The sequence below is a fragment of the Musca autumnalis genome, unplaced genomic scaffold (assembly GCF_047663935.1).
Source record: "Musca autumnalis isolate F117 unplaced genomic scaffold, ASM4766393v1 scaffold_1, whole genome shotgun sequence".
In the NCBI taxonomy this organism is placed as follows: domain Eukaryota; kingdom Metazoa; phylum Arthropoda; class Insecta; order Diptera; family Muscidae; genus Musca; species Musca autumnalis.
The window spans coordinates 167,941,838-167,968,412 of record NW_027411644.1 but is presented as its reverse complement, the minus strand read 5'-3'; the positions used below and the strand labels follow the sequence as shown (position 1 = coordinate 167,968,412).

Sequence of the window (26,575 nt, the reverse complement as noted above, 5' to 3'; positions counted from 1 at the left end):
TTTAATTTCCCTCATAAATTATAATAAACAGAAGATTACCTTAACGTTATTTTTAGCGTTTTGGCTCGTGGTACGCTACGATTTTTAGTGCTCCACAAACGAACACTACAATTTTTATTGATCCATTGTTTCGATTTTTAGAGATCCGGCGGTCGGAACACTACACTTTGAAGTGATCCGACAGTCGGAACACTACGATTTTTAGTGCTCCATTGTCCAAAAACCAAATCTGATGTTTTTCACATTTTCTTTTAATTTTTATTTATTAAAAAAAAATATGTATATAATATTTAATTTCCTCAGAAATCATAATAAATTAATGTATGGTGCATTACCTTATAGTTTCAAAACGTGGTACAAAACGATTTTTAGTGCTCCGGCACAACGATCTTTCTGCTTCATTCCACAAAAACTAAATATTGTTTTTTCATAATTTTGACCATATTTCGCAATGTGTTTAACTAATTTAAACATACATGGATGTAATAGTTTATCTTAATTTTTATTTGATCAAATTTAACCAAATATTTAATTTTCCTAAGAAAACATAATACCTTTATTATTTTTTAGTGTTCCAACACGTGGTGCACTATGATTTTTAGTGATCCGGCAGTCGGAACACTAAAATTTTTAGTCCTCCGCAGTCGGAGTACTAAAATTTTTAGTGCTCCGCAGTCGGAGCACTACGATTTTTAGTGCTCCGGCAGTCGGAACACTAAAATTTTTAGTGCTCCGCAGTCGGAACACTACGATTTTTAGTGCTCCGCAGTCGGAGCACTACGATTTTTAGTGCTCCGGCATGCGGTACACTACGATTATCGTTGTGTTCCGGTACAGTATCACTAAAATATTTTTTAGTGTTTGTGCTCCGGAGCGGTACACTATCGTAGTGTACCTATCCACCTTGGTACGGTACAGAACGGTACGGTACGATATTATAGTGTTTATTTTCGAACACTGATATTATCCGACCATCACCAAAATCTATAGGCTTCTTCCTCTGTAGAACTCCCATTATCCCCAAAATGTCGTGACGATCCGATCAAAATTGCGACCTGTAGCGTGATTACAAAGAAATGGAAAAATTGGATGTATTAACGACTATTGCGATATCTCCGTTATTTGGCCACCTACGCCAACCTACTTTGCATCATTGTAAACATGGGATTTTCTAATTCCATCGTCAGACTTCGTTTTTGGAAGGTCCCCAACCAAAGCTCTCATATTCGTCATTATTAAAATCGAAAAAATGAATAGTTGTGTTCTAGTACGGCTATTGCGATATCTTCGTTGTTTGACCACCTACGACAACCTACTTTACATCGTTGCAAAGGCGATATTTTCTACTTTCATTAGCAGGTTTTGCTTTTGGCATATCACCTATAGAAGCTGAGATATTCGGTTTGGAAAAAACATTGTCTTTTTCTCCAAAAAAGTTTTTTGCTCATTCCGACCCCTAAATGCGGGAACCCCATCAACACCAATAATTTGGTGACGATCCGATCTAAATTACGACCTGTAGCGTGATTTCTTTAAAAGTGGAAAAATGGGATGTATTACCAACTATTGTGATATCTCCGTTATTTGGCCGCCTACGCTAACCTACTTTGCATCATTGTTAAGACAGGATTTTCTACTTTCATAGCCAGGTTTTGTTTTTGGAAAGTATCCAACAAAAGCTGTGTTATTCGTCATTAGATTTAAAATCGAATAAATGAAAAGTTGGGTTTTATAAGCGACTATTGCGATATCTTCGTTGTTTGACCACCTACGACAACCTACCATACATCGCTGTAAAGGTGATATTTTCTGCTTTCATTACCAGGCTTTTCCTTTAATATACCCATTATAGATACGGAGATATTCGCTTTGAAATAAAACGTTGACTTTTTCCGCAAATAAGTTTTTTGCCCATTCCGACCCCTGAATATTATCCGACCATCACCAAAATCAATAGGCTTCTTCCCCTCCGGGACCCTCATCAACATCCAAAATTTGGTGACGATCCGATCAAAATTGCGACCTGTAGCGTGATTACAAGGTTTAGATGGACAGACGGACAGACGGACAGACGGACGGACGGACGGACTGACGGACGGACACACATAGCCAGATCGACTCAGCTCGTCGAGACATTCATTTTGGTATATATAAGTATGGGTCTACGACCATTATTTCGATGCGTTACAAACTTTTTGGTCAAAACCAACTTATAATACCCTCCCCACATAGTGGTGTAGGGTATAATGAATGTATCGACGAGCTGAGTCGATCTGGCTATGTGTGTCCGTCCGTCAGTCCGTCCGTCTGTCCTTCTGTCCATCTAAACCTTGTAATCACGCTACAGGTCGCAATTTTGATCGGATCGTCACGAAATTTTGGGTGTTGATGAGGGTCCCGGAGGGGAAGAAGCCTATTCATTTTGGTGATGGTCGGATAATATTCAGGGGTCGGAATGGGCAAAAAACTTATGTGGATAAAAAGACAACGTTTTTTTCCAAAGCGAATATCTCAGCTTCTATATGGGGTATACCAAAAGCAAGACCTGACAGTGAAAGTAGAAAATATCACCTTTACATCGATGTAACGAAGGTTGTCGTAGGTGGTCAAACAACGAAGATATCGCATTAGGCGCTAATAAAACCCAACTTTTCATTTTTGCGATTTTAATAATAATGACGGATATCACACCTTTGGTTGGGGATCTTCTAAAAGCAAAGCCTGACTAAGAAAGTAGAAAATCACATATTTAAAATTATGCAAAGTAAGTTGGCGTAGGTGGTCAAATAATAGAGATATCGCAATAGTCGACAATGCATCCCTTTTTTCCACTTTTTCTGCAATCACACTACAGGTCGGAATTTTGATCGGATCATCACGACATTTTTTCACAGAGATAGAATCCTATTGATGTTGGTGATGCCGATAGTACTCAAATATAAAATTCAATATTAATTATTTTGGTTCAGTTCGTCATAAGTCATTTGGTATAAAAGCCAGATAGGTGAAAACTTTCGTATCTCCCTAAAGGAAATGTTTTCGGGTGAAAAGATTATGCACAGAGGTAGTGGTGTAGGGTATCACATAGTCGGCCCCGTACCGACTATAACCTTTTCTCACTTGTTTTCAATTATTTTTTTATTGGAATATAAGTTTGTTGGTCACTAGGAACCTCAAACGTCAAATTATAGCTAATTCGGTTTGAAAATGTGACTAAAATCGTCAAAATATCGGAAATTAAGCGGTACCTTTATATGGGGGCTATACCAAAACGTGGACCGATATATCCCATCATCGAAAGTGAACTGCCTGCAAACGACGCATCTTCTCAAAATTTCAGAGTCCTATCACAGACGGACGGAGTGACGGACATGCATAGATCGACTCAGAATTTTACCTTGATCAAGAATATATATATACTTTATAGGGTCGCAAATGATTATTTCAATGCGTTACAAACGGAAAAACACACTTAATACACCCTCCATACTATGGTGGAGGGCATAAAAATCATGACTAAACAGAAAAGAAAACAAAAAGGGGTAAAACTCAACGCAACAAAGACAAAGAAGATAGGAATGGAAATGTCCTTCAAGTTTTTCTTTACATTTTCGTCTTTTTAAGATATACGATATGATTAGGCGCGCTCTTCCGCGATTCAGTTGCTCTTCCGGGAAAATCGAGTGTTATCCTTACTCGACAGAAAATGTTTGCAGGGATCATAAAGTTTGATGGTCGTAGTATTCTATGGCAACGACATTTGTATTCAATGAAGGTCTATTCATATTTGCATTGTGACAAGAGAAAAAGACTAACCAGTAATTTGACCACAATTTGAATGCATGCATACATATTTTGAAAGATTTCACAAATTGTTAAATATTTATTTTTTTGTAAGTCACAAAAAAAAAAAAGAAATGAGAATATTATTCATGTATACTATTACCAAATAAAATGCTTATATAATTTACGTTTAAATTTTAGGTTGATTTATATACTTAAACAAAAAAATGAAAGTTTGTTCATGCCTATTTTGTATATTTAGGCCAAGCATTTTATTTATTCTAGAAAACTAGAATATGAACTTTTAAGAGACATACGGTGCATAGAAATTGAACAAAGACCAATACCAACAGCACAATTTCTTGCAACACAGCAGTCCCACAGCCCCTTCGTATTCAATTTAAATAATAAGTGAAGTATCAAAAAAGAAAAAAAAAAAACTCTTAGCTCATATTCTTATCACTTTCTTAAAAAAAGCATAAACCTGCTTATAATTTACATAACCCACTTCAACGCTCGCTCTGCTATGGGCGAAACTGTGAACGAACGAAAAATTAAAATATAAAAAACGGAATACAAATGCTGTGCAATTTGCATTGTGCAATGCATCTGAAAATACATACATTTTGCTCTACTGCACCAAAGTAAATGCAAATGTGAGCCAGCAGTTCCTGGAGGGTGATAATGTCACCTGCACCAACGCATATTCCGCATAATATCAATTCAGGAAGGTGCATTCATATGTCATGTATGAATCCTGTGTGCTACTTTTACCCAGAATGTGACATACTATTGTATTTCGTACGTGTGTGTGCGCGCGTTTTTTTTCATAAACTATTCTTGCATAAGAATTTGATGATATGTGTTGGTAGTACGTGAGGAAAAAAACACGCATGCATCTTTCTTTCTTCAATGGAAAAGTGGTTCTTTTCCCGAATGAACGCCCACATGAGATTTTGGCAAGAATTCAATATGCAATTTCAAATTAAAGGTGTCACATCCGTTCCTGTCACTATTTTATATTGGAATACAATATTGAAGTATAATATAAAATATGTTTATGGAAGTGATGAAATTAAAAAAAACAACACAATGGAAATAATAATAATATTAATTTTCATGGGATGCGATCAAGTGCAACCCGGAGATAGAAAGGGAACTTCTACCTAGTGTACTAAAGGGGGCAAAATATGTATGTATTCATAAGCTTTGCAGATGACGGTATTAAAATCCCAACCCCATCTCTACAAGTAAGATGCTCGAGAGAACGAGTATTTGCACTTTGATGACAAATACCTTGAGAGCTTTACATATCAGACCATATTCCTCAAAAATAAATCTATATAAATAAAGTTGGCTGCGCACAAATTGAACAAGTAAGAACGCCGTTAAGTTCGGCCAGGCCGAATTTGTTATACCCTCCATCACAAGTTGTATTGAAGTAAAATGAAACAATTCTTTTCCTTTCGTTTACGAAGAAGAATAAATACCACATTTCAGCAAGTTTGGTAAAATAATGTGGCTAACCTTCAAAATACCAAAATTCAGGAAGTACAGTTCCATTGGGGCCATATCAAAACGTCGATCTATACCTACAGATTTTTGACAAAAAGTTTTTAGACTCAAAGAAGACTAAATATCAAATTTCCCATATTTCGGTAAAACCTTCAAAATACCGAAAATCAAGAGGTACGCTTTTATGGGAGATATAGGAACCCACGGACCTATACTGATAATTCTTTTCTGTAATATTTAATAAGCCCATGGAAGTCCAAATAACAAATTTCAGTCGTTCGGTGGGACATTGACGGCTATATGTGGAACGTTTAATACCCCAACTGCAGACCAACTTTCAGCCATTTCGATGAGTTCCTGTGACCACAGCCTTCAAAATACCGTGGTGTGGACCTATACCGACAAATTTATGGGAGAAAGTTTTACACCCTTAAAGAAGACTAAGTATCAAATTTCAGCCATTTCGGTGTAATATTGAGGCCACAACCTTCAAAATACCCGAAATAGGGAGGTACCGTTTTATGGTGGCTATACTTAGGCGTCGACCTGTTCCGACAAGATTCTGGGGGAAAATCTAATACCCCCAACGAAGACTTAATTGCAAATTTCACTCATTTATGAGGAATATTGAGGCCACAATCTTCAAAACACCGAAAATCGGGAGGTATGTTCTATGGGGGCTATATGAAGACGTGGACCTATACAGAGAACCTAAGCCCTATACCGAGAACCTATACCCCAAACGAAGAACAAATACCAAATTTCAGCCATTTCGGTGGAATGAGGTGAGGCCACAACCTTCAAAACACCGAAAATCGGGAGGTACTTTCTATGGGGGCTATACTTAGGCGTGGACCTGTACCGGCAAGATTCTGAGGGAAAGTTTTATACCCCACGAGGACTAAATACCAAATTTCACCCATTTCTGAGGAATATTGAGACCACAATCTTCAAAACGCCGAAATTCGGGAGGTACTTTCCAAGGGGGCCATATGAAGGCGTGGGCCTATACCGAGAACGGAAGCCCTATATCGAGAACCTATACCCCAAACGAAGAACAAATACCAAATTTCAGCCATTTCGGTGGAATATTGAGGCCAGAACCTTCAAAATACCGGGAATAGGAAGGTACCGTTCTATGGGGGCTATACTTAGGCGTGGACCTGTACCGACAAGATTCTGAGGGAAAGTTTTATACCCCCACGAGGACTAAATACCAAATTTCACCCATTTCTGAGGAATATTAAGACCACAATCTTCAAAACGCCGAAATTCGGGAGGTACGTTCCATGGGGGCTATATGACGGCGTGGACCTATACCGAGAACCGAAGCCCTATACCGAGATCCTACACCCCAAATGAAGACCAAATACCAAATTTCAGCCATTTCGGAGGAATATTAAGGCCACAGCCTTAAAAATACCGGAAATAGGAATGTACCGTTCTTTGGGGCTATACTTAGGCGTGGACCTGTACCGACAAGATTCTGGGGGAAAGTTGTATACCCCCATCGAGGACTAAATACAAAATTTCATCCATTTCTGAGGAATATTGAGGCCACACCCTTTAAAATAACGGAAATGGGGAGGTATGTTCTATGGGGGCTATATGAAGGCGTGGACCTATACCGAGAAATTTCATGTGAAACCCCAAATGAAGACCAAATACCAAATTTCGGTGGGTTATTGTGGTCACAACCGTCAAAATACTGAAAAGCGGGAGGTACCGTTCTATGGGCGCTATACGAAGGCCTGGACCTATACCGGCAAATTTCTAGGGGAAGTTGTATACCCACAATGAAAACAAAGTACCAAACTTCAGCCATTTAGGTGTGGTAATGAGGCTTAAACCTTCAAACTAAGGAAAATCGGCTGATACCGTTCCATCGGGGCTATAACAAAACGTGGACGGATATAGCTCATTTGCAATACCAAACATCCTAGCAGTCATAGCAACTTCTATACCATATTACAAAGCTCTATATTAAAAATTGCGAGCTGTATCTTGATTTAAACAGACGGACGGACGGACTTACAGACGGACATGTTTATATCGACTTAGAATTTTACCATGGTCATGAATATGTATGCGGAATGAGAAATTTAATTATACCCTCCATATTATGGTGGAGGGTATAAAAATGGAAAACTCAAACAATTGGGGAAGGACTCCAGATGGTGTTAGATTTGTTCAACCTGTGGGTATCATTTGTGATGATTGTTGCCGATACAAGCGTGAATATCAACTGGATGGAATTCTGAAAAAAAAAACTATTGAAACAAGGGTAACGCATGAAACCACTTCTATAATATGGTACATGAAACCACTTCTATAATATGGTATATATATGTATGGTAGAGTCATGACACATTGAAAATAATACAACATAATGTATACCTTTATTTTACATACATACATATGTATTTAAGATAGACATTCTTGTTTTAATCAAACCCAAAAAGATTCCTGTCGGAAGTAACATAGGCACACAGCAAATCAACATACATAATTCATCCGCACATAATTGTTATGATATAAACAAACTACCTACATATACTCCCCATTTATTCTTATCCTCTCACTCATAGTTCTGCGTAATTAGTTAAAACCCCCCTTTAAGAATTTTTTTTAATTAATTTCTCATGTTGATTTTGAAGCTAGTTTTTTTCTTTGAATGCTGCCGGTTTACAACAACATACATATATTTACGTACTTATTAGTTGAAATATTTTTCTTTCATACTACATGTTATTGCGTGTTCATTACAATATGCTTTTTACGTGTTCATTTGTATTACAAACGAATGTGTTATTAATTTATGCATGTCTATGTACAACATTCAATTTGGCCGCAATACGGTCTAAAGAGAGCCTTTACAAAATAATATGGAGGCCTTTTATCCTTAATATGTATATGTACTTTGACTTGAAAGATTTTTCTCTCATCTCCGATGACAAGACCTCGTCTTCGCAAACTAAAGTTTATAGTGTTATAGTTTATCATGTAAAATTTTTATTTTGCTGCATGATGGATGCTTGGAATGGTAACTCTATTATTCAAGAATATCGTCAAGGATAGAGTAAGGCCCCTTTAAAGGATCACGAAATTCAACAATCCCCATAATTTAAATACGATTTGAAATGTTTAACTAACAAATGTGTATGCGTGCTGTTTATTGTATTTTTATTCTAATGTAAAAAAGCTCTACAACTGCCTCCACGGTCGTAAGTTTAGCACTGCTGTTGACACTTATAATTGTGGTTGTGTGTGAGTGTGTTTGTGTTAGATTATGTTAAATTATTATGTTTCGTCGCCGCCAATCAATGATGGAGCTTCAATTGTGCGAGTGTGTGTTAACACATATCCATATAAATGCTAATGAAGAGTACTTGAATTTAGATTATGAATGATTTAATGAGAAATCTACGATGATGATTACAAGGACTTGGAATCGTCATATCAACAAGCAAATGGAAGCCCCCACCCCCTTCCCTCCTCATTCCGAATACATTATCTTCGTGCATTTGGTTAATAACTGTTGTTAACACCAAATAAATAGGAAGCAAGTGAGGTAGCTTAAGTGGTGGAGAAGTAGAAATGAAAACATCAAAAAGTATTCAGATAAGCGAAGTGATTTAAATGGGGTTTATCCTTAAAACCAAAGTTTTTCAATATACGGATTTTTTTCAGTACATTTTTAGGGGTGAAGATTAGAATAGAAATACATAGAAACAAGTTCATGAAACTGTTAACCCTCATTCAGTGTTAAAACAGAAATACTTTTAAAAAGAAAAAAATGAATGCATATAAAACCAGGGAAACGTTCTATTAAGTGTGTTTACAGATATTTGTTTATTTTTTGAGAAACTTATAACTTCACGAAACAGGTTAGCAGGAATGGTTAGGAAAATAATTTTTTAATACACGGAGGAGTTAAGCCTCTGTAACATATGTCCCAAACATATTTTGCAGCAAACATATATATTATTACAACAGTCCCAGACATAACATATGTTTGAGTCCTGCAAACAAATATATGTTTGGGTGCGCACAAATATTTGTTTGTGTGCACAGAAAAATAAAAAAACCTTATTTTACAAATACAAAAACAAATGAATAGAACAGACAAATCAAGGAAACGGCAGGGAAAGAATCCAATTAATTTTACCAATCATTAACGTGATCATCATCATTCTCGTCGTAATCTACCATCATAAACTCATAACGTTCACTCCTCAAATGAAACAAAATAAATCTATTATACTTAGGTATAAAGGTATAAAATCTACCTAGTCACAGCGTATGTAAACAGCTTCTTTGTTGGCGTATTCACTTACTTTACTGTATTTCTTACTTTCTGCTGTTGTTATTGCTATAACTTTATGCGAATTGTAATTGATGATGACGGCATTACGGTAGACGCAATGAATGAAATATAATATTCTCCTTCCCAGAAGCAATTACATTCATGCCAACTTCATGTTGATTTTTATGAATTTTCTCATTCGTTGTTTATTATTTATTTTATACCCTGATGCATTAAAACAACAACAACAAAAACAGCACATTTTTTGTCCTTAGTTATAGTCAAATGTTTATAGTAGTGTCATGAATCTACCTGCTGAAATTAAGTACAATTCACATTCGCATTCCTACAAAAAAATTCTAAAGATGTTTTTCTTTGGCTTAAGGGACAACATCAACGAAAATGATAAACGCGTATAGTAAAAATTGTATAATAATGTAAATTGTAATTAAAACATACACATACATATATTTTATTTAAATACGTACATATATATACATACGTGGAAATATACATAATTGCAACAGTTAATACATTTCATATTTGTATACGTTCCACCATAAAATGGAGGGTATATTAACGTTGTCATTCCATTTTTAAGACGTTGAAATACTCGTGGGAGACCCTACAAAGCTGGTATAACGATGTTCAGGCGTCTGTCTGTCTGTTGAAATTAAGATAGAGCTTGCAATATTTAGGACAGAGTTTTATTATTTGGATCAGAAGTTTATATTACCACTAGAATATCCGCTCAAAACAGACTATATACGTCCCTATTCAATGGTAACTCCCGCTTTTAGGTATTTTGAAGGTTCTTGGTATACAGTCTTCGTTCGGGGTACAAAATATTCTGGCAATGATCATGCGACGTGCTAATGGATTTGCACATACACATATGCACATTAGGGATATAACTTTTAGCACTTTTTTGCAGATATCGAAAATACCACCACATAGCCGTGTAGAGCATGAAAAACTATTATGAAATAAGGTGTAATTTTTTCTCTATCGCGAAAAAAGTTTCCGCACCAAAAGCATTGAAGTTAAGTAATGCATTTTTTAATTTTATCTGTTATAACAACATGTTTGGTTTTCATTAAAATTTTTATTTTTTTTTTTTAATCTAATTTAAAATCATTATAAAAGCGTTCTGGACCAATTTGTTCTCAAATCGCGCCATTTCGGAGCATATTAGGAACTTTTGACACTATTGCAATTTTTGGTTTTTTTTATAAACTCGTGAATTATATGTTTATATTTTTTGTACCTATCGGACAAGAGAATATGGTGTCATTTGCAACAAATTCGCGAAAGTTACAGACCGTTTTTAATGACTTTGCCTGTGAGAATTGTATTTGTTTTAAAGTACCATGGTTCACACTTCGTGAAGACGAAATTGCATCCAATTTGGACTGATAACGTGGACAAAAATTTCAAAATATCTAAAATAGAGCGGTCCCGTTATATGGCGGCGATTTCAGAACGTGAACGCATGTCAGCTATTTTTGGTGGGGGCGTTGTTTGACCACCAGAAACGTAGGTAAAATCTTCAAAACACTTAAAATCGGGCGTTACTGGACCACTCCAAAATTGGAACCGATGTCTATAATTTTTAGTGGAGAAGTTTATGGACCACATTAAATACTAAATGTTAAATTACACACAATTTGGGATGAAAACATAAAAATACCTGAAATCAGGCGGTACCGCTACATACGGCAACGCAGACAAACGCAGACCAAAACAGTCAATGTTTTTGGTGAAAATGTTTTCTTATCTATTGAAATACAAAATCCCAAATTACCATCAGTTTGGTGGTCAAATGCGAATAGCCAATTGTCAATACGTTCTACGTTCTAGATTTGGCCAGCATTTTAGTCAACTACTTCAATCCGTTCGGATGTTAGAATAATTTCCACAGATGGACAGACGGACGAATATGACCATGACGATGTAGAATTGCACACTGATCAAGAATAGGGTACTTTATAGGTTCGGAAATTATTATTTTAATGCGTAACAAGCTGATAAACAAACTTAATATACCCTCCATTAAAAGGTGGAGGGTATAAAAATCGAATGTTGCATTTTCACACCAAATTTGTCGGAATCTATTAGATTTTGATGAAATGATTATTATGTATTAAAATATTTGTATCCGTTCAAAAGTTATAGCATTTTGACCAGGAAACAAGTTAGTCAGCTATGCTGACGTACCCTCAGCTACTGACCAAAAAAAACCAAACCAAACACAAAAATTATGCCGTATATAAAATATATTGATTTTATATCCTGAGTTTGCTTTAAAATCTGTAGGTACCGTAGTGTGGGGCTATACCAAATCATTGACATATCGTCGGTGTCATGCTTAAGTGTTCAATACACCATTTTCCCGTTTTGGGATACTCGCATTTTAATGTTTTGCGTCACACCTGCGTGGAGCTGACTAAAGATAATGTTTATATTTTTGACTTGAATTATTGATACTAGTATATAGAATATATTTTCAAAAATATAGAGGAATATGTTTTGGAATATAAAAGTTATAGAGAATTTTTTGAAAATAGAATTTTTGTTAATTTGTTCCATATCCACACTTATAACACAAATGTGAAATTTGGAAAAAAGTGGCAAACAAATTTATCAATTTTTCCTCAATAAATTAAAAACATCTAAATTAAAAATTAAAGTTTTGATTATTGGAATGTGTTTTTAAACTTTTAAATTTTTAAAAACATTAATTTTATAACTGAAATAAATTTAAGATTTGGCGTCGAAGGGCGAATATATGGGAAACTGGAGCAGATAGGAGAAAGCCGATCAAAAATTCAGAAAGAGCTACCGGAAACCCCTAGAAAGCAAATGTATCTCAAAAAGTCAAAAAATGGCGTATGGAACACTTATGCATGACACCGACGATATACCAACAATTTTTAGTAACCAAACTTCTTCATAAGTGCTCGAAGTATCAAATTACGTTAAAATAAGTTTTGAAGAATTTTGAAAAAAAGTTTTAAGTTATTTTGTACAAAAGCCATTTTTGTAAGTTCCGGCAGGGTTTTGGAGCTTTTCGGTCATTATCTCATGAAGTATTGAGTCTTGAGAAAAACCTACTGAAAAAATAATAAAAACGATGCTCTTAAACTTCACTTTTTCCGTATTTTGTGTGGGAGGTACTCGAAGGAGTGGACCGATGTACCCCATATTCTAACCTGATACATGACTGGATGAAATAATACGTTGTGCACAATTCTGTACCAATCAGAAACTCCCTGCGAGAATTATCTTGCGGATTTACCGTCAGGGTTTCATGGAGCTTTTAGGCTAATATCTCAGGAAGTATGGACTTCGCAAGAAACAAATTGTACCGTCGTAAAGGAAGCCGCAAGGACAACCTACAGAAAAAAATTTAAAAACGATCCGAGAGAAGCTTTTAAAATTCACTTTATCCTAATGTGTGTGTGTGGAAGGTGTCTGAAGGACTAGACCGATATAGTCAATATATATCTGAAAGGAATAATATCAAATCAATTGCTCCCTTCAAGACCACACCTTCACACCATTTTACAGACAAATTTTGAACTTTTGAAGTGGACCGATATGGGATATCTTCGAACTTCAACTAAGTTTGGACTAAATATTACGACACCCAAAAACAGACAGACAGACAGACGGACGGACGTGGCTAAATCGACTCCAAATTGTCTGAAACAAATTTCGTCCAAACATACTTGGGGTCTAAAACCGTTATTTCGATGAGGCACATTTTTGGTCGTATCAAAGTGTATTGGTCGAAGGATATACAAATGTCGCTCCTTGTCTAACATAATATCTTCTTTTAACTACTTTTTTTAACCACCGCTTGTCAGTTCATAGACTGATTAAGAATGCCATATACATAAACGGATGTTTGATTGCGTTTTCATTTACATATTCGCATGATTGAACGTTATTGATTCCATTTCCGGAACGAAATGGTATAGCACGATGGGGAGTGTTATTTTTCTGCCTTGATGTATGAGTATTATTTTAAACGTGTTATTTTTTTGTTTGATGTTTGTCTGAGTACCAGCAATCAACAAACTCCTCGTAGCAGTAAATTGATTAAGCCCTGACTGAAGGATTCATGTACTATTAAGCCGTAACAGCAGGAATGCGCTCTCTCTGTAAGAGATAGAGCAACAATTATACATACATGTATGTTTAATAAATACACACGTACGTACATACATTCAATAAAGTCTAACTAATACTACCGCCTGGATCTCAGAGTCATGGAATTGTGGTGTATCAAATTAACGACTGCCATGATGAAACATTTTAATTAGATTTGTTTCTCTTTTGGTCTATTCATGAGATTTATTGATAAAATTACGATGTTTTGATATAGATTTTTTACTAAAAAATATAATTTTGTTTAAAATACATATACAAATGTATAAGAATTTTTAGACAAATAAATGTTTGCAAAACAAAATATACAACATAATAACATTTTGAATATATCTTTTCAAATTTTATTTTTTAGACATTTAGTTGCCTGTAAAATTGATATTCCAGGATCCTCAATGTTTGGGTGAATAATGAATATTTTTACAAAAAGACTGTGGAATTTTTCTATAGAAAAATGGCGCACAAGTGGCCAGTAGATTTTTTTCTCTAGAAAAAAATCACAGACAGCTGTCTTTGGAATTTTTTTCTTTAGATGTGGATTTTTATAGCCTACACCACCCTGTGGTAAGGGTATTATGTGTTAGTGTTTTTGTATGTAACATGCCTAAGGAAAAGAGATAGACCCATAGTTCCTTCTAGGGATATGCATAGAATCACTTTCTGAGTCGATTTATGCATGTCCGTCCGTCCGTTTGCAACGTACAGGTCGCATTTATTGTTCGATTTGGCTGAAATTTGGGGAAGATCATTTTTTTAGCCTATTGAAGAACGCTATTGCTTTAGGTGAAAATCGTTTCGGATTTGGATATAGCTCCCTTATATTTTTTCGCCCGATTTAAGGTATTTGATGCACTAAAGACTACATAGCGTCTAATTTTGATGAAATTTGGAATGTGTGACGGTGTTTGGTCTAGAAATATATGTGATAAATTATATCGTAATCTGTTCACATTTGGATTTAGCTCCCATATACATTTTACCTATTCACAGTGGTGTAGGGTATCATATAGTCGGCCCCGCCCGACTTTGATCCTTTCCTTACTGTTTTTCTATAGAAAATAGTCACAGACAGGGGCATGCGGGATTTTTTCTATAGAAAAAAATCCCAGACATAGGCCTGTGGAATTTTTTCTATAGAAAGAAGTCGCAGACAGGGGCCCGCGGGATTGTTTCCATTAGAAAAATGTCACAGACAGGGGTCTGTGGAATTTTTCTATAAAAAAATGGTCACAGAAATGGGGCCTGCGGAAGTTTTTTTAAAGAAAAAAGTCACAGACAGGGGTCTGTGCAATTTTTTCTATAGAAAAAAAGTCACAGACAGTGGTTTGTGGAATTTTTTCTACAGAAAAAAGTTAGGATGTGTAAAGTATGGACCAAATCGGTCACTCCCTTCAAGACTTATCGAGCGCGAAATTTTTCCGAACATTTTTGAACTTTTGTGGGGGAGGTACCTGAAGGAGTGAACCGATATGGCTTATCTTCGAACTTAAACTAAGTTTGGACAAAATATTATGAAGGCCAAATTTTGGACCGAATCGGCAAATCCGTTCGAGAGTTACCTTGCGCTCCAACCACTACGCACAGTGTCATAGTGTTGTTTGCATCTTTCAGGCTATTTTCTCAGGATGTATGGACTTGCTCCAGATGAAATTTCTATAGTCGTATGAGGGGCGGTGAATACTGGTTTCTACAACAAAAATCTAAGAGATTCGAGAGCAGGCCCTAAACTGAAATTTTGTGTGGGAGGTACCCGAAGGAGTGGACCGATTGAGTCCATATTGCAACATAATCTAAGTCTGGTAGAAATTTCACGATGTGCAAAATATGGACCAAATTGGTTAATCGCATCAAGAATTATCGTGCGCACAAACTTTCCGAACATTTTCGAACTTTTGTGGGGGATGTACCGGAATGAGTGGACCGATATAACTCATCTTCGAACTTAAACTAAGTTTGGACAGAATATTACGAAAGCCAAAATTTGGACCGAATCGGTTGATCCGTTCGAGAGTTCTCGTGCGCTCCAACCAGACAGACAGACGGACATTGCTAAATCAACTCCAAATTGTCTGAAACGGGTATCGTCCAAACATACTTGGTGTCTATAAAAAACCTTTTATACTAAGGACTGAGAACATTTTTAATTAATAAATATTCATTTGCAGTTTCCTAAGCCAATTTGCGGAAAAGGTATAATATTATTTAGATATAATCCATATTTGTTATTGCCTTAGCTTAAATTTGATACCTTATTTTCTTTTCTATCGTCATTGGCTTGGAAAATCTAGCCAAATTACGGAAATAATACAATAATTAATAATAACCATACGCCCCTTGGCATACAAATTAATTTTGATGTAACTCTTTCTATTTGTAAATATTGAAATTTCTTTCTAAGAAAAAAAAAACTCACTTTTTAATAAGCTAAAAAATGATTTTTTTTTTTCTTATGCCTACCTATAAGGCAAATAAATATTCTATAAACTGATGTAGATTTGTAAAGCAATTATGATGATAGCATTTCCCAGCAAAATTTATTTGAAGTTGTTCCTTGTGAAGTAGTGATTGAATAGCTTTTTTTGAAGCAGTCCACGCAGAGTCATGAAAAATGCAGTCCGTTCTTCACATTTTGACAATGTCCGATTTGAATCCATTTCATAAATTTTTCACATTTTAGAAATTTCAACATTTTGCAAAAAAAAAACTTAAAAAGACAAAGAACTTCATTTGTTTCTTGTTAATTATAATAACAGCAATATGTTTGCATCCATAAAAAGTAATTTGTATACAAAAAATAATAAAAGTGATTTCGAACTACATCTTTGTTTGTAGCCAAAGAAGTAGTTGAATCATATGTTGTTGTGATTTATTCACTACAAAGAACTAATGCAAAATGTGTGCTTAAGAAGTAAATTAGACAGTATCCTCACTGCACCATGCCCTTGTAAAAATCATGACTTCTTTCACGTAAAAAGATGTAGTCCGGAATCACTTGCACTCATGATTTAACTACTTCTTTGGCTACAAACATTTTGCTGGGTTTATACCGTTTTTGCCTTAATATTTTCCCATTGGTTCAACATAAAAGAATTAATAAATTGGTGTATGTACAAACACGGTGCTCTTGAATCAAATTTAAATGGAAGGGGCTTACACCTGGGAAGGTTTTGCGGATTCTGAAACTACAATGTTCATAGATGAGAAATATCGAAAAACAAAAAAATCGCGGGAGCGCTTTTTAAATAAATAGCGATTCAAGTTGACATTTTTAGGGGTTGTTTAGGGTTTCCCGTTGTTGTCAACAAACCGCAAGTCCTATCAAAATGAGACTGAAGAAAATGTTGTAGCTATGAAAATTCTCTACAAGATTGACCTTTACGGTAATCTCGTAGGTTTTACCATTTTTGAGATATTGAAGTTCAAATTGGGACAATGCACTGACTGTATCGCTTCCTTATAAAACAATGTCATGAAGGGTGCGCCTTAACTAACTTTTAATGAAAACCGCTTACACAGGGGAACTTTTTGTGAATTCTGAAATAGCAATGTTCATAGATGAGAAAAATCCAAAAACAAGAAAAATCGCTGTAGGCATTTTTAAATAAATCGCGGTCAAAATTCACATATTTAAGTTTATTTACGTTTTCACGATTTTGCCTGGAAACCGCAAAACCAATCGAAATGGAGCTTAAGAAAATGTTGTAGCTGTGAAAATTCTCTACAGGATTGACGTTTATGATTTGTTCTCAGGCTGCACCATTTCTGAGATAAAGAAGCTCAGTTTACATTTTTAAGATTTTTTGTTAGGGTTTCGCGATTTTGCTTGAATACGGCAAGTCTTATCGGCATGGGACCTGAGAAAATCTTATAGCTGTGAAAATTCTCTACAAGACTGGATTATGTAATTTTTCCTAGGTTGTACCATTTTTTTAGATATATAAGTTGCAGTCATGACATTGTTTTATAAGGAAACGATACAGAATTGAAATGAAGTAGAATTGTCCCAATTTCAACTTCTATATCTCAAAAGTTGTAAAACATACGAAAATATCATTAAGGTCAATCTTGTAGAGAATTTTGATAGCTACAACATGTTTTTTATTCCCATTTTGATAGGATTTGCGGTTTCCAAGCAAAATTGCAAAAACCTAAACAACCCCTAAAAATTTCAACTTGAGATTTATTTAAAAAGCGCTCCGGCATTTTTTTGTTTTTTGATTTTCCTCATCTATGAACATTGTAGTTTCAGAATCCGCAAAAACTTCCCAGGTGTAAGCACCTTCCATTTAAATTTTATTCAAGGGCACCGTGCATATTTTTGAAAAAAGGTTGACAGATTCATGGTTTTGCTAAAAAGCCGAAATGAAGCACTAAAATTTTTATTGCATTAGTGAAGTCTGCCGTATACGTATTGACGTTACTTATACGGTCGCACAGTCTTAATGAAATAGTTTTTTTTAGAAAATTGTCCGAAAGTCCAAAGAAATTCCTACAATTTATATCTCAGGGATACAATACAATGTCTTCATGAAATTACTCCTTAAAGCTTAAGCTCGTTAAAAAAATCGAAAAGGAAGAAATAAAATCCTCAAACGTATATCATAGAGATGAAAGGTAGCATACATTGGTAAAAAATCCAAGGTTATGTTAAAAAGCGGAAATGAAGCCCTTAAAATTATATTGCATTTGGTAAATGTGACGTATTTGTATTGACCTTATTTATACGCACAGAGGGTCTTCAAGAAATCGCTCAACTGAGTGTTTGTATCTCAAAAAAATGTTCCGAAAAGTCGAAAGGAAAACCTCAAATTTTAGGGATGAAAGGAAGCATACATTAGTCAAAGATCCAAGGTTATGTTAAAAGGTCGAAATGAAGCCCTTAAAATTATATTCCATTGGGGAAAACCGAAGTGAAATTGCTTGATTGGGGAGTTGTTCGAAAAGTCCAAAGAAAACAAAATAATTGATCGTGGGAAAGAGGCAGCGTATAGGTAGATATTGACGATACTTAAAATCGACTCAAAAATCGAGTAAATATAATTTATTTTTTTTTTTTTGGCAGAACTAGTTGAATTTGATGATGATTTTTAACAACTTTTGATATTTTTTAATTTCTTTTGCTAGTGCAGGAAAAATAACGGCAACACTTTTTCAAATCGAATATCTTAAAAAGTTAAATAAAAAAAGTAAATGTCCCCTAAATACACCTAACTTTTAATTGCCTTAAATATTTTCCTTATGCTTATTTATTTTCATTCTTCACAAAAGAAACAACATAAAATAACGACTTTTTTGTATTGCTGTTTCCTTTTTTACTTTTCAGATCCCTATGTTGTTGCCTGGAAACGTGGTATTGCGATATTAACAGCTGGCTCTGTTAAAGTTACCCCAGATCCTCGGGTGCGTTTGGTGAATGGTTTTAATTTGCAAATACGTGAAGCTGTGCCACAGGATGCGGGTGATTATATTTGTCAAATAGCAACAATGGAACCACGTGAAATTACGCACACTGTTGAAATATTGGGTAAGTATGTGTGTGTGTTGTAGATCACACAAGAACAACAGGCATATCAAATTGGCATTTTGCTTAACTATACACGCTAAATAAAAGAAACAAGCACACATATGTATGTGTGTGAGTGTTTATGTTATTCCATAACACTCATACAAATAAATGCTAATAGTTTGTCAAATATATGTATGCACATATTTATACATATATTATGGAAATGTATTCCTCTTTAATATTACCTAGCTAATGTCCACTCCAGACATGACCACACCTGTGAATGATGAAATTGCTAGTAGGTCATAAATGAAATACGAAAATAAAATGTCATGCTTATTGTGAAATGATTATAGACACACCATGATGTAGAGTGGAATAAAATACGTTCAAAGATAGCAATGCTAAAAAAATAAAGTCTAGGAGCCATAAATGTTGAATGACATGCAATTTTACCTGAAAACGTAGTCTTGAAAATATTGAAACCAATTCAGTATACAATTTTGACTTTGTAAATTGTTTCTATCGATTTCTTCATAAGAATGTTTTTTGAGCTCTAAGCATCGATTTTCATCATATTCCAAGACCCTCATACACATTTTTGCCCAATATTTGTTGGCAATGGGCACTCACGGCCTTTATTTGTAATTATAAATAGTTTTTTTGTAAAACTTTTCCACATCTGACAAAGGGTTTGTGCAAATTCTTATGGTTCTTCTTATGGTGAACCCTTGAAACATGCTAACATTTTGAAATTTTTTCGTAAAGCGAGAAAAAAGTACCGCTATAACGCATATGTGAAACATGTTAGGTATTGAAAATATCAGCTACTATATTCTACCATTGAGAACCCTAATTGCCAAATTGCAGCCAATTTAGATCGAAAATGTGGATAATAACTTGTAAATACCTGAAACCGGGCGTTAAAGTTACATGGGAGCTTTACCACAACATAGGTCCATGTCATAACTTCTCCACAAAAATGTTGGACTTGAATCCAAGATTTGGTATGCCCCCCATATAACGGAGTTTTTATTCCTATTTGCGTTATAAATTGGCTGTACTTTGATATTTATATTTGTCTGTAGTTTCACATTGGCACGACTTCATATAGCCCCCATAGAATGGTACCTCCCGATTTTCGGTATTTTGCAGGTTGCGGCCTCAATATCCCACCGAAATGACTGAAATGTGGTATTTTAAACAGAATTTGGATATATGAAGCCCTCATAGAACGGTACCCTCCGATTTTCGGTGTTTTAAACGTATTAGCTATATTATTCAACCGGAATAACTGAAATTTAGTCTTTGCTAAAGGTACAAGAGGTTTATAAAAGTTCAAAACATTCCTTGCAAAAAATCATACTGTATAGGTTCACGTTTTGATATAGCCCCCATATAAGCGTAGCAAGAATTTAAGGTTTTTAAGATTTTAGTCACATTTTTCTATCGCATTTTCGGTAATTGGATTTTTGTGTTCCCAGAACATAGAAAACTTACTCGCAAACAAGCTGTCAGGTTTAAGTCTAGCTAGTATTCCCCAATATTATGCATTTCGAGAGTTTTTTTTTGTCAAATTTTCGGTCCGCGAAATTCCACTTACGACTGGCGTTTACATATATAATTGACTATCCAACGTTTCAAGCTTGGCCGGAGGGTTGTCAGCTCAAGGTCCTCAAACAGCGTGTAGTGCCTGACTGTATCAAAGGTTTTTGATAAGTCTAGCGCCACCATAACTGTTCTATCGCACGGCCATCTCTGGTTGAGTCCTTGACAAATATGTGTGGTAATGGCGTGCAGCGCAGCTGTGCTGCTTACGGAATCCGTACTGATGATCGGCAACTTGATAGCTATTTCTGATACTGGGGAGGACTAAGGCCTCAAGGGTCTTGGATACGGGCGACAAAAGCGAAATCGGCGTGTTCGATTCAGTTTTGCTGGCATTCTTGCCGGGCTTCCATAGTGGGACCACCCTACCCATTTTCCAGACTTCGGGAACAATGAGGGTGGATAGCGACAAGTTGAGAACTTTAGTGAGATACTCCACTCCCGGCTCATCCAGCTGCTTCAGCATTACCATGGAGATTCCATCAGGGACCAACGCTTTAGCGTTTCTGATGGCATTGGCAACATCATCTATTGTAAACTGTGGTGGTTCATCCTCGGCAGGAACAGATCTAATGCGACGTAATACTCTTCTCTTCGCCCTGTCATTCTCGGGGTGCTCGACAAACTGTCGATTGAAATAACTTGCGCACCTCTTCGGGTCAGTCAACATAACGACGCCAAACGTGACTGAGGTCCTATCTTCCCTTCTTCCAGGGTTCGAGAGTGACTTATCCGTTGCCTACAATTCACCTATACCGGCTCCAATGTTGCAACTCTTCAGATAATTTAACCACTTGTTCAGCTTATGCTCGCCGACAAGCCTGTTCATTTTCAGTGTCAGCACCCTGACTCTGGGGTCATTGGGGTTGGTTCGACGAAGCTCATCACGCTCATTTGTCGTCGCCTCTGCTGGGAAGTTTGGTCTTACTTCGGGTATTCGACCAGCAGGGATATGGCGAGCGGCTGCAGCAGTGATGATATCTCGGAAAGTCCTTTCCGCTACCCGAACATCAGAAGGATTGGGCAGTTCCCCAGGACCAGACGATTATGACCTTCCAAAAGCGGGCTAATGTTAGGCACGTAATCTGAGGTACAGCTATTTCATACATACATTCATTAGAGACAGGCTCAAGCGAGATATGTCTGTATTGGGCAGACTGGTGCAATAGGAAAGCAAATCCTCCATCTCCTTCTTAGCACGTTGTATTCATCGCAACGTTGTACAGTTGTTGTTGAGCTTGGTTTCTTGCACCGCAGCGACCTTGATATTCCTCCCACTCTTGAAATCTGCTATTTCCTCAATCTTACCTCGGAGTCTATTGCAATTAAGTCGCAAAAAGGATGCATTTTCCTCATCTTGTCATCTTGTGGTACTTTTATAGCGGCTCTTAAAATAAAGGACGAAAAGGACATTGAAGGAGGCGAGTTAGAAGGTAAAAGTGCTCTACGAAAATAATCCACATTCGATTTGACTGAAGTCATGTCACCTCAAAAATAAACTAAAACAATAGTGAACAAAGATATAACGCTAGTTCATGATGCCTTACAGGGTCTCTAGCAAAAACTTCATCACGCCATAACGCGGAAGTTCCACTCACGGCTGATCTGTCTTTGGGATTCTAAATATACTCACCAAGGCCTTTCTTCCCCAAGAGAAATTTTTCGTGCCCCAGACTTTCACCTCCATTTTGTTGCACAATGTAATTGGTGTATATTTATTCATAGTTTTATCAAGGATATAAACTTCGCAGCCCATGTACACATATTAATTTTCAGTGTCCTTATCTTATGTCATGAGTCAGAACTTCAGAACTCAAATGCACTAACCTCATACATTTTAAACATTTCTATGACCATCAGCAACTGACCTTACTTTGTCGTCGAAACCAAAAAAAGATATTGTTTTATAAACTGTTATAGCCTTCGAACAAGACAATGGAATTAAGATCTATTGGTGGAATATTTACGAGAATACAATACAACAATCCGTAGTTGCATGTGATTTTGTATATTAAAGAATGAAGATAAAGGAGTGATGCGTTTTTATTGCAACTCCAACTGATTTTTTGCGATACCGAAAAAATCGGTAAAATTAAATTGCTTATAATTTCGGAAATTTACTGTATTTTTTAATATGTTAGGGATCAAAAAAGTTGTCGTTAAATTCTGTCTAAAGCAAGAGTGCTGTTAACTTTATTAAAACTTTTCATCCATAATTTTGCGTTTTAATTTTACCAATTTTTGTCGGTAACTCAAAAAATGTGTTAGAGAATCTAAAAAATTAAGCTATCAATTCCATCGTTTAAATGTTTTAAACATTTCTTAAGGGAACTAAAATACTGTTGCTTATCTAGTCAGCAATCGATGATAGAAAGGTAGAAAAATCATTCGACATATTCAAATATTTAATTCCATATTAGCTGTATAACTGAGTCAAGAGTGGCTAGCCAGAAAAGGAGATGTGGACCGAACACTTTGAAAATCTTAATTTTTCTTATTTAAATTGCTATTGCGAAGAACGAAAACGTCAATGAAAAAAATAAGAATCTAATGCTCAAGATAGGAAAAAATATTGATGTCCCGATTATCGAGATACGAAAAATATGAGATGTGCAGATTACCAATGTAAAAAATTTTAAAATGTAAAAAATTGCAGTGTCCGTATTATCGAGACTATACAGTATATACTAAAGTACATATCTATCTACACAAAGGAAACATACTATACATTAATTAAATAAATCATTAAGAATCCAAGTCCCATGGCCTCTAATGTATAATAATGTTCGAAAATGAAAAAGAAAGCACAAATTTGTTAAAAATTCCAACAAAAATTTTCGTTCCATCTTTCTCCCACAATCTATTCAAGAGGAAAAATTATTTAAATATTCTTATTATCCGATATTTGACCGTATAATAAAAATAGCAAATTAGCATAATTTGCTGTTATAGATACACCTCCCATACTACATGTGGCCACCATAGCTTATATTGATGACATATTTATGTCATTAAATGCTGTAGCAATGACTTTTCCGCCTCAATTAGATTGTCGGGCTAGCGGAATATGGTCATGGTGTTGGTGTATCGTTTTCATCATCATTGTCGTCATTATCATTGTAGCCAGTTTCGTGGTAACTTTGAAACTTTGTTGTGGAGCCAAACTTTTTTATGCGGTTGAACACAGGCGGTGGCTTGACACTGTTGGGAGAAAGTATCAAACTTTTCTTTATGTCGACCATAATGAATTTACTTCAGTGTACTGCTCACTCTGCGTTGTTGTGTGACCAAATTGTTTGACCATCATTATTTTTGTTCATATTTTAAGTGCTGTGCATTTTTTTCTGGGTGTTCTCTGGGTAAATTCTCTTCTTCATCCCTCCCATGGTCGTTGGAATTGTTGTTGAGACATACGTTAAGATTCTTTTGTAGTAAAAATTGTGCAAAACTTGGTAAATAAAATAACAACAACAACAAAAAGTCAAATAACTAAACTTTTCTCTTTTTGTTTAACATTATTTTTACATCATCATCGACATTGTCTGTCATTGGAATGTCGTCGTCGTTTCTGTTGACATTACCGCTGCTGCCGTTGTTGTTGTGGTCATCATCAGCAACAGTGTTAGTATCATCGGCATGGACATGTCCATTGTCTCCATTAAATGCAGTGGAATGAATAACAATGGCAAAAAGGCATGATTATCAGCCATAAAGTTTTTCCCCAGCTTGGCTCAACAGAAGGGATGTAAAGATGTGCGATGGAATGTGCGAAGGTACAGTACTTTGTGCCTGAACTTATTTTATGTTATTTGCCATTGGTATTCGTAGAGGAATTTTCTTCCATAGAATGTGCGGTAAAGTTGTTGATAGGCTTTACGATTCATACCAATACATATTGACATATTTTTTGCAAAATCCCCCACCACAAACTGTAAGATAAAGGGTTTATTGATTTGATTATACAGCATGCAACGTTAAAGTCAACTTTTATGGCGATCTAGCCACGTTCATACAGATTTCAAAAGAAAGTAAGACAAAATATGGAATATTCGAGTAAGAATTTTGAATTTTGGCGGAGAATTATAGCATTGTCAGCATTGTCCTAGAATTGTTGGTATTAACAATTGAGATATATCGGTCCAAATGTTTGCCCTATTCTGGAATACTGGAATGATTTATTTAGGGGACTATACAGCAAAATTATACAATGGACATAAGGAGTCGTTGTAAGTTATATACGAGTGATATGAACAGAATGGTGTTTTAATAGAAGGCGAATACCAGTTATTCAGTAGACTACATTGGGATTTTTGTGCAAAAATACGTTTTTAGAAATTACCGAATAGAAGCTTTTGAGACAACCAGAAAGGTGACTTTTAAGACAACCAAAAATATGTCTTTGGAAACGATCATAAAGGTGTTTTTCAGGCGACTGTATGGGTGTTTTAACAGGTGAATTGAAAATCGTCTTTAAAGATGACAGAAGTTCGTCTTTTCTACCGACCTGTATAAAGGACCAAACGGATTCCTTTATAGAAGGAAGGTCGGCTTTATTAGCGCCAAAAAGTTCGAATTTAAAGGCCACCGAAAGCTTGTCTTTATAGGTAAACAATGGTTTGTAATTAGAGGGGACCATATGGTCGTCATTATCGTCGTCTTTATAGGCAACCAGAAGGTCGTTTTTATCGGCGAGAAAATGTTGTACAGACGACCTTTTGACGGACGTATGGTCGCCTTTATTGACGAACAAAATGTTGTCTTTATGGACGACCAATAGGTCGCTTTTATGTTCGTTCAAAATTTGGTCTTTATGGACAACCTTCTGGCCGGTCTTCTTGATAGGCGACTAAAACGTCGACTTTAAAGACAACCAGACCGTCGTCGTCGATCCATAAAGATGGTGTTTTGGTAGCCAATAAACACTACCTCGTTGTCGTGTTTAAACTTCTAAGGAGTTTTTGTGGACGACAAAACGGTCTATTTCTATTTAGGCGACTTAAGATCGTATTTATCGGCTACAAAAATATAGTCTTCATAGTCCTATTTCTAGACGACCAAAAGTTCGCATTTACAAATACGCCTTTATATACGTTTTATGAACGATCAAAAGATCGTCTTTACCGACGACCAAACTGTCGTCTTTATAGGCAACCAAAAAGGTCATTTTTATAGACGACCAAAAACCTTTTTTACAGAAGACCAAAATGTAGTCCTTCTAGGCGGCCACGGGACGACCATTACGGCGCCTGAAAGCTGGTCTTACAGGCGACCATATGGTCGTAATTATAGGCGACAAAAAGTCGGTCGTCTTTGTGGACGACCAAAATGACGTCTTAGTGGATACCAATACGGGCGACTGAAAGCTGGCCCTTACAGGCGACCATATGATCGTATTTATAGGCGACAAAAAATCGGCCCTTTCGGGTAACAAAAATTTCGTCGTTGTGGATGATCAAAAAGTCGTCTCTATGGTCGACCAAAATGACGTCTTAGTTGATGCCAAATGGCATTCTTGTTGCCTACCAAATTTAGTCTTTATGGACGACCAAATTTCGTCTGTATGGATGACCAAAATGTCGTCTTTATAGGCAACCAAAAGACAACCAAAATCGCATCTTTATAGACGACCAAAAAGTCATCAATGTAGTTACCAATATAGGCTACCAAGAAGACGCTTTTAAAGC

The 26,575-nt window shown here is 35.9% G+C and overlaps 1 protein-coding gene across 1 annotated transcript in view; it reads left to right on the top strand.

Moving 5' to 3' along the window:
• Positions 1–26,575, top strand: part of LOC141388704 (uncharacterized) — a 534,459-nt gene that overhangs the window by 395,380 nt on the left and 112,504 nt on the right. Inside the window, exon 4 of the mRNA XM_073958881.1 lies at positions 19,101–19,301. Within this exon, the coding sequence (XP_073814982.1) occupies positions 19,101–19,301 (201 nt within the window). The remainder of the gene's footprint in view (positions 1–19,100; positions 19,302–26,575) is intronic.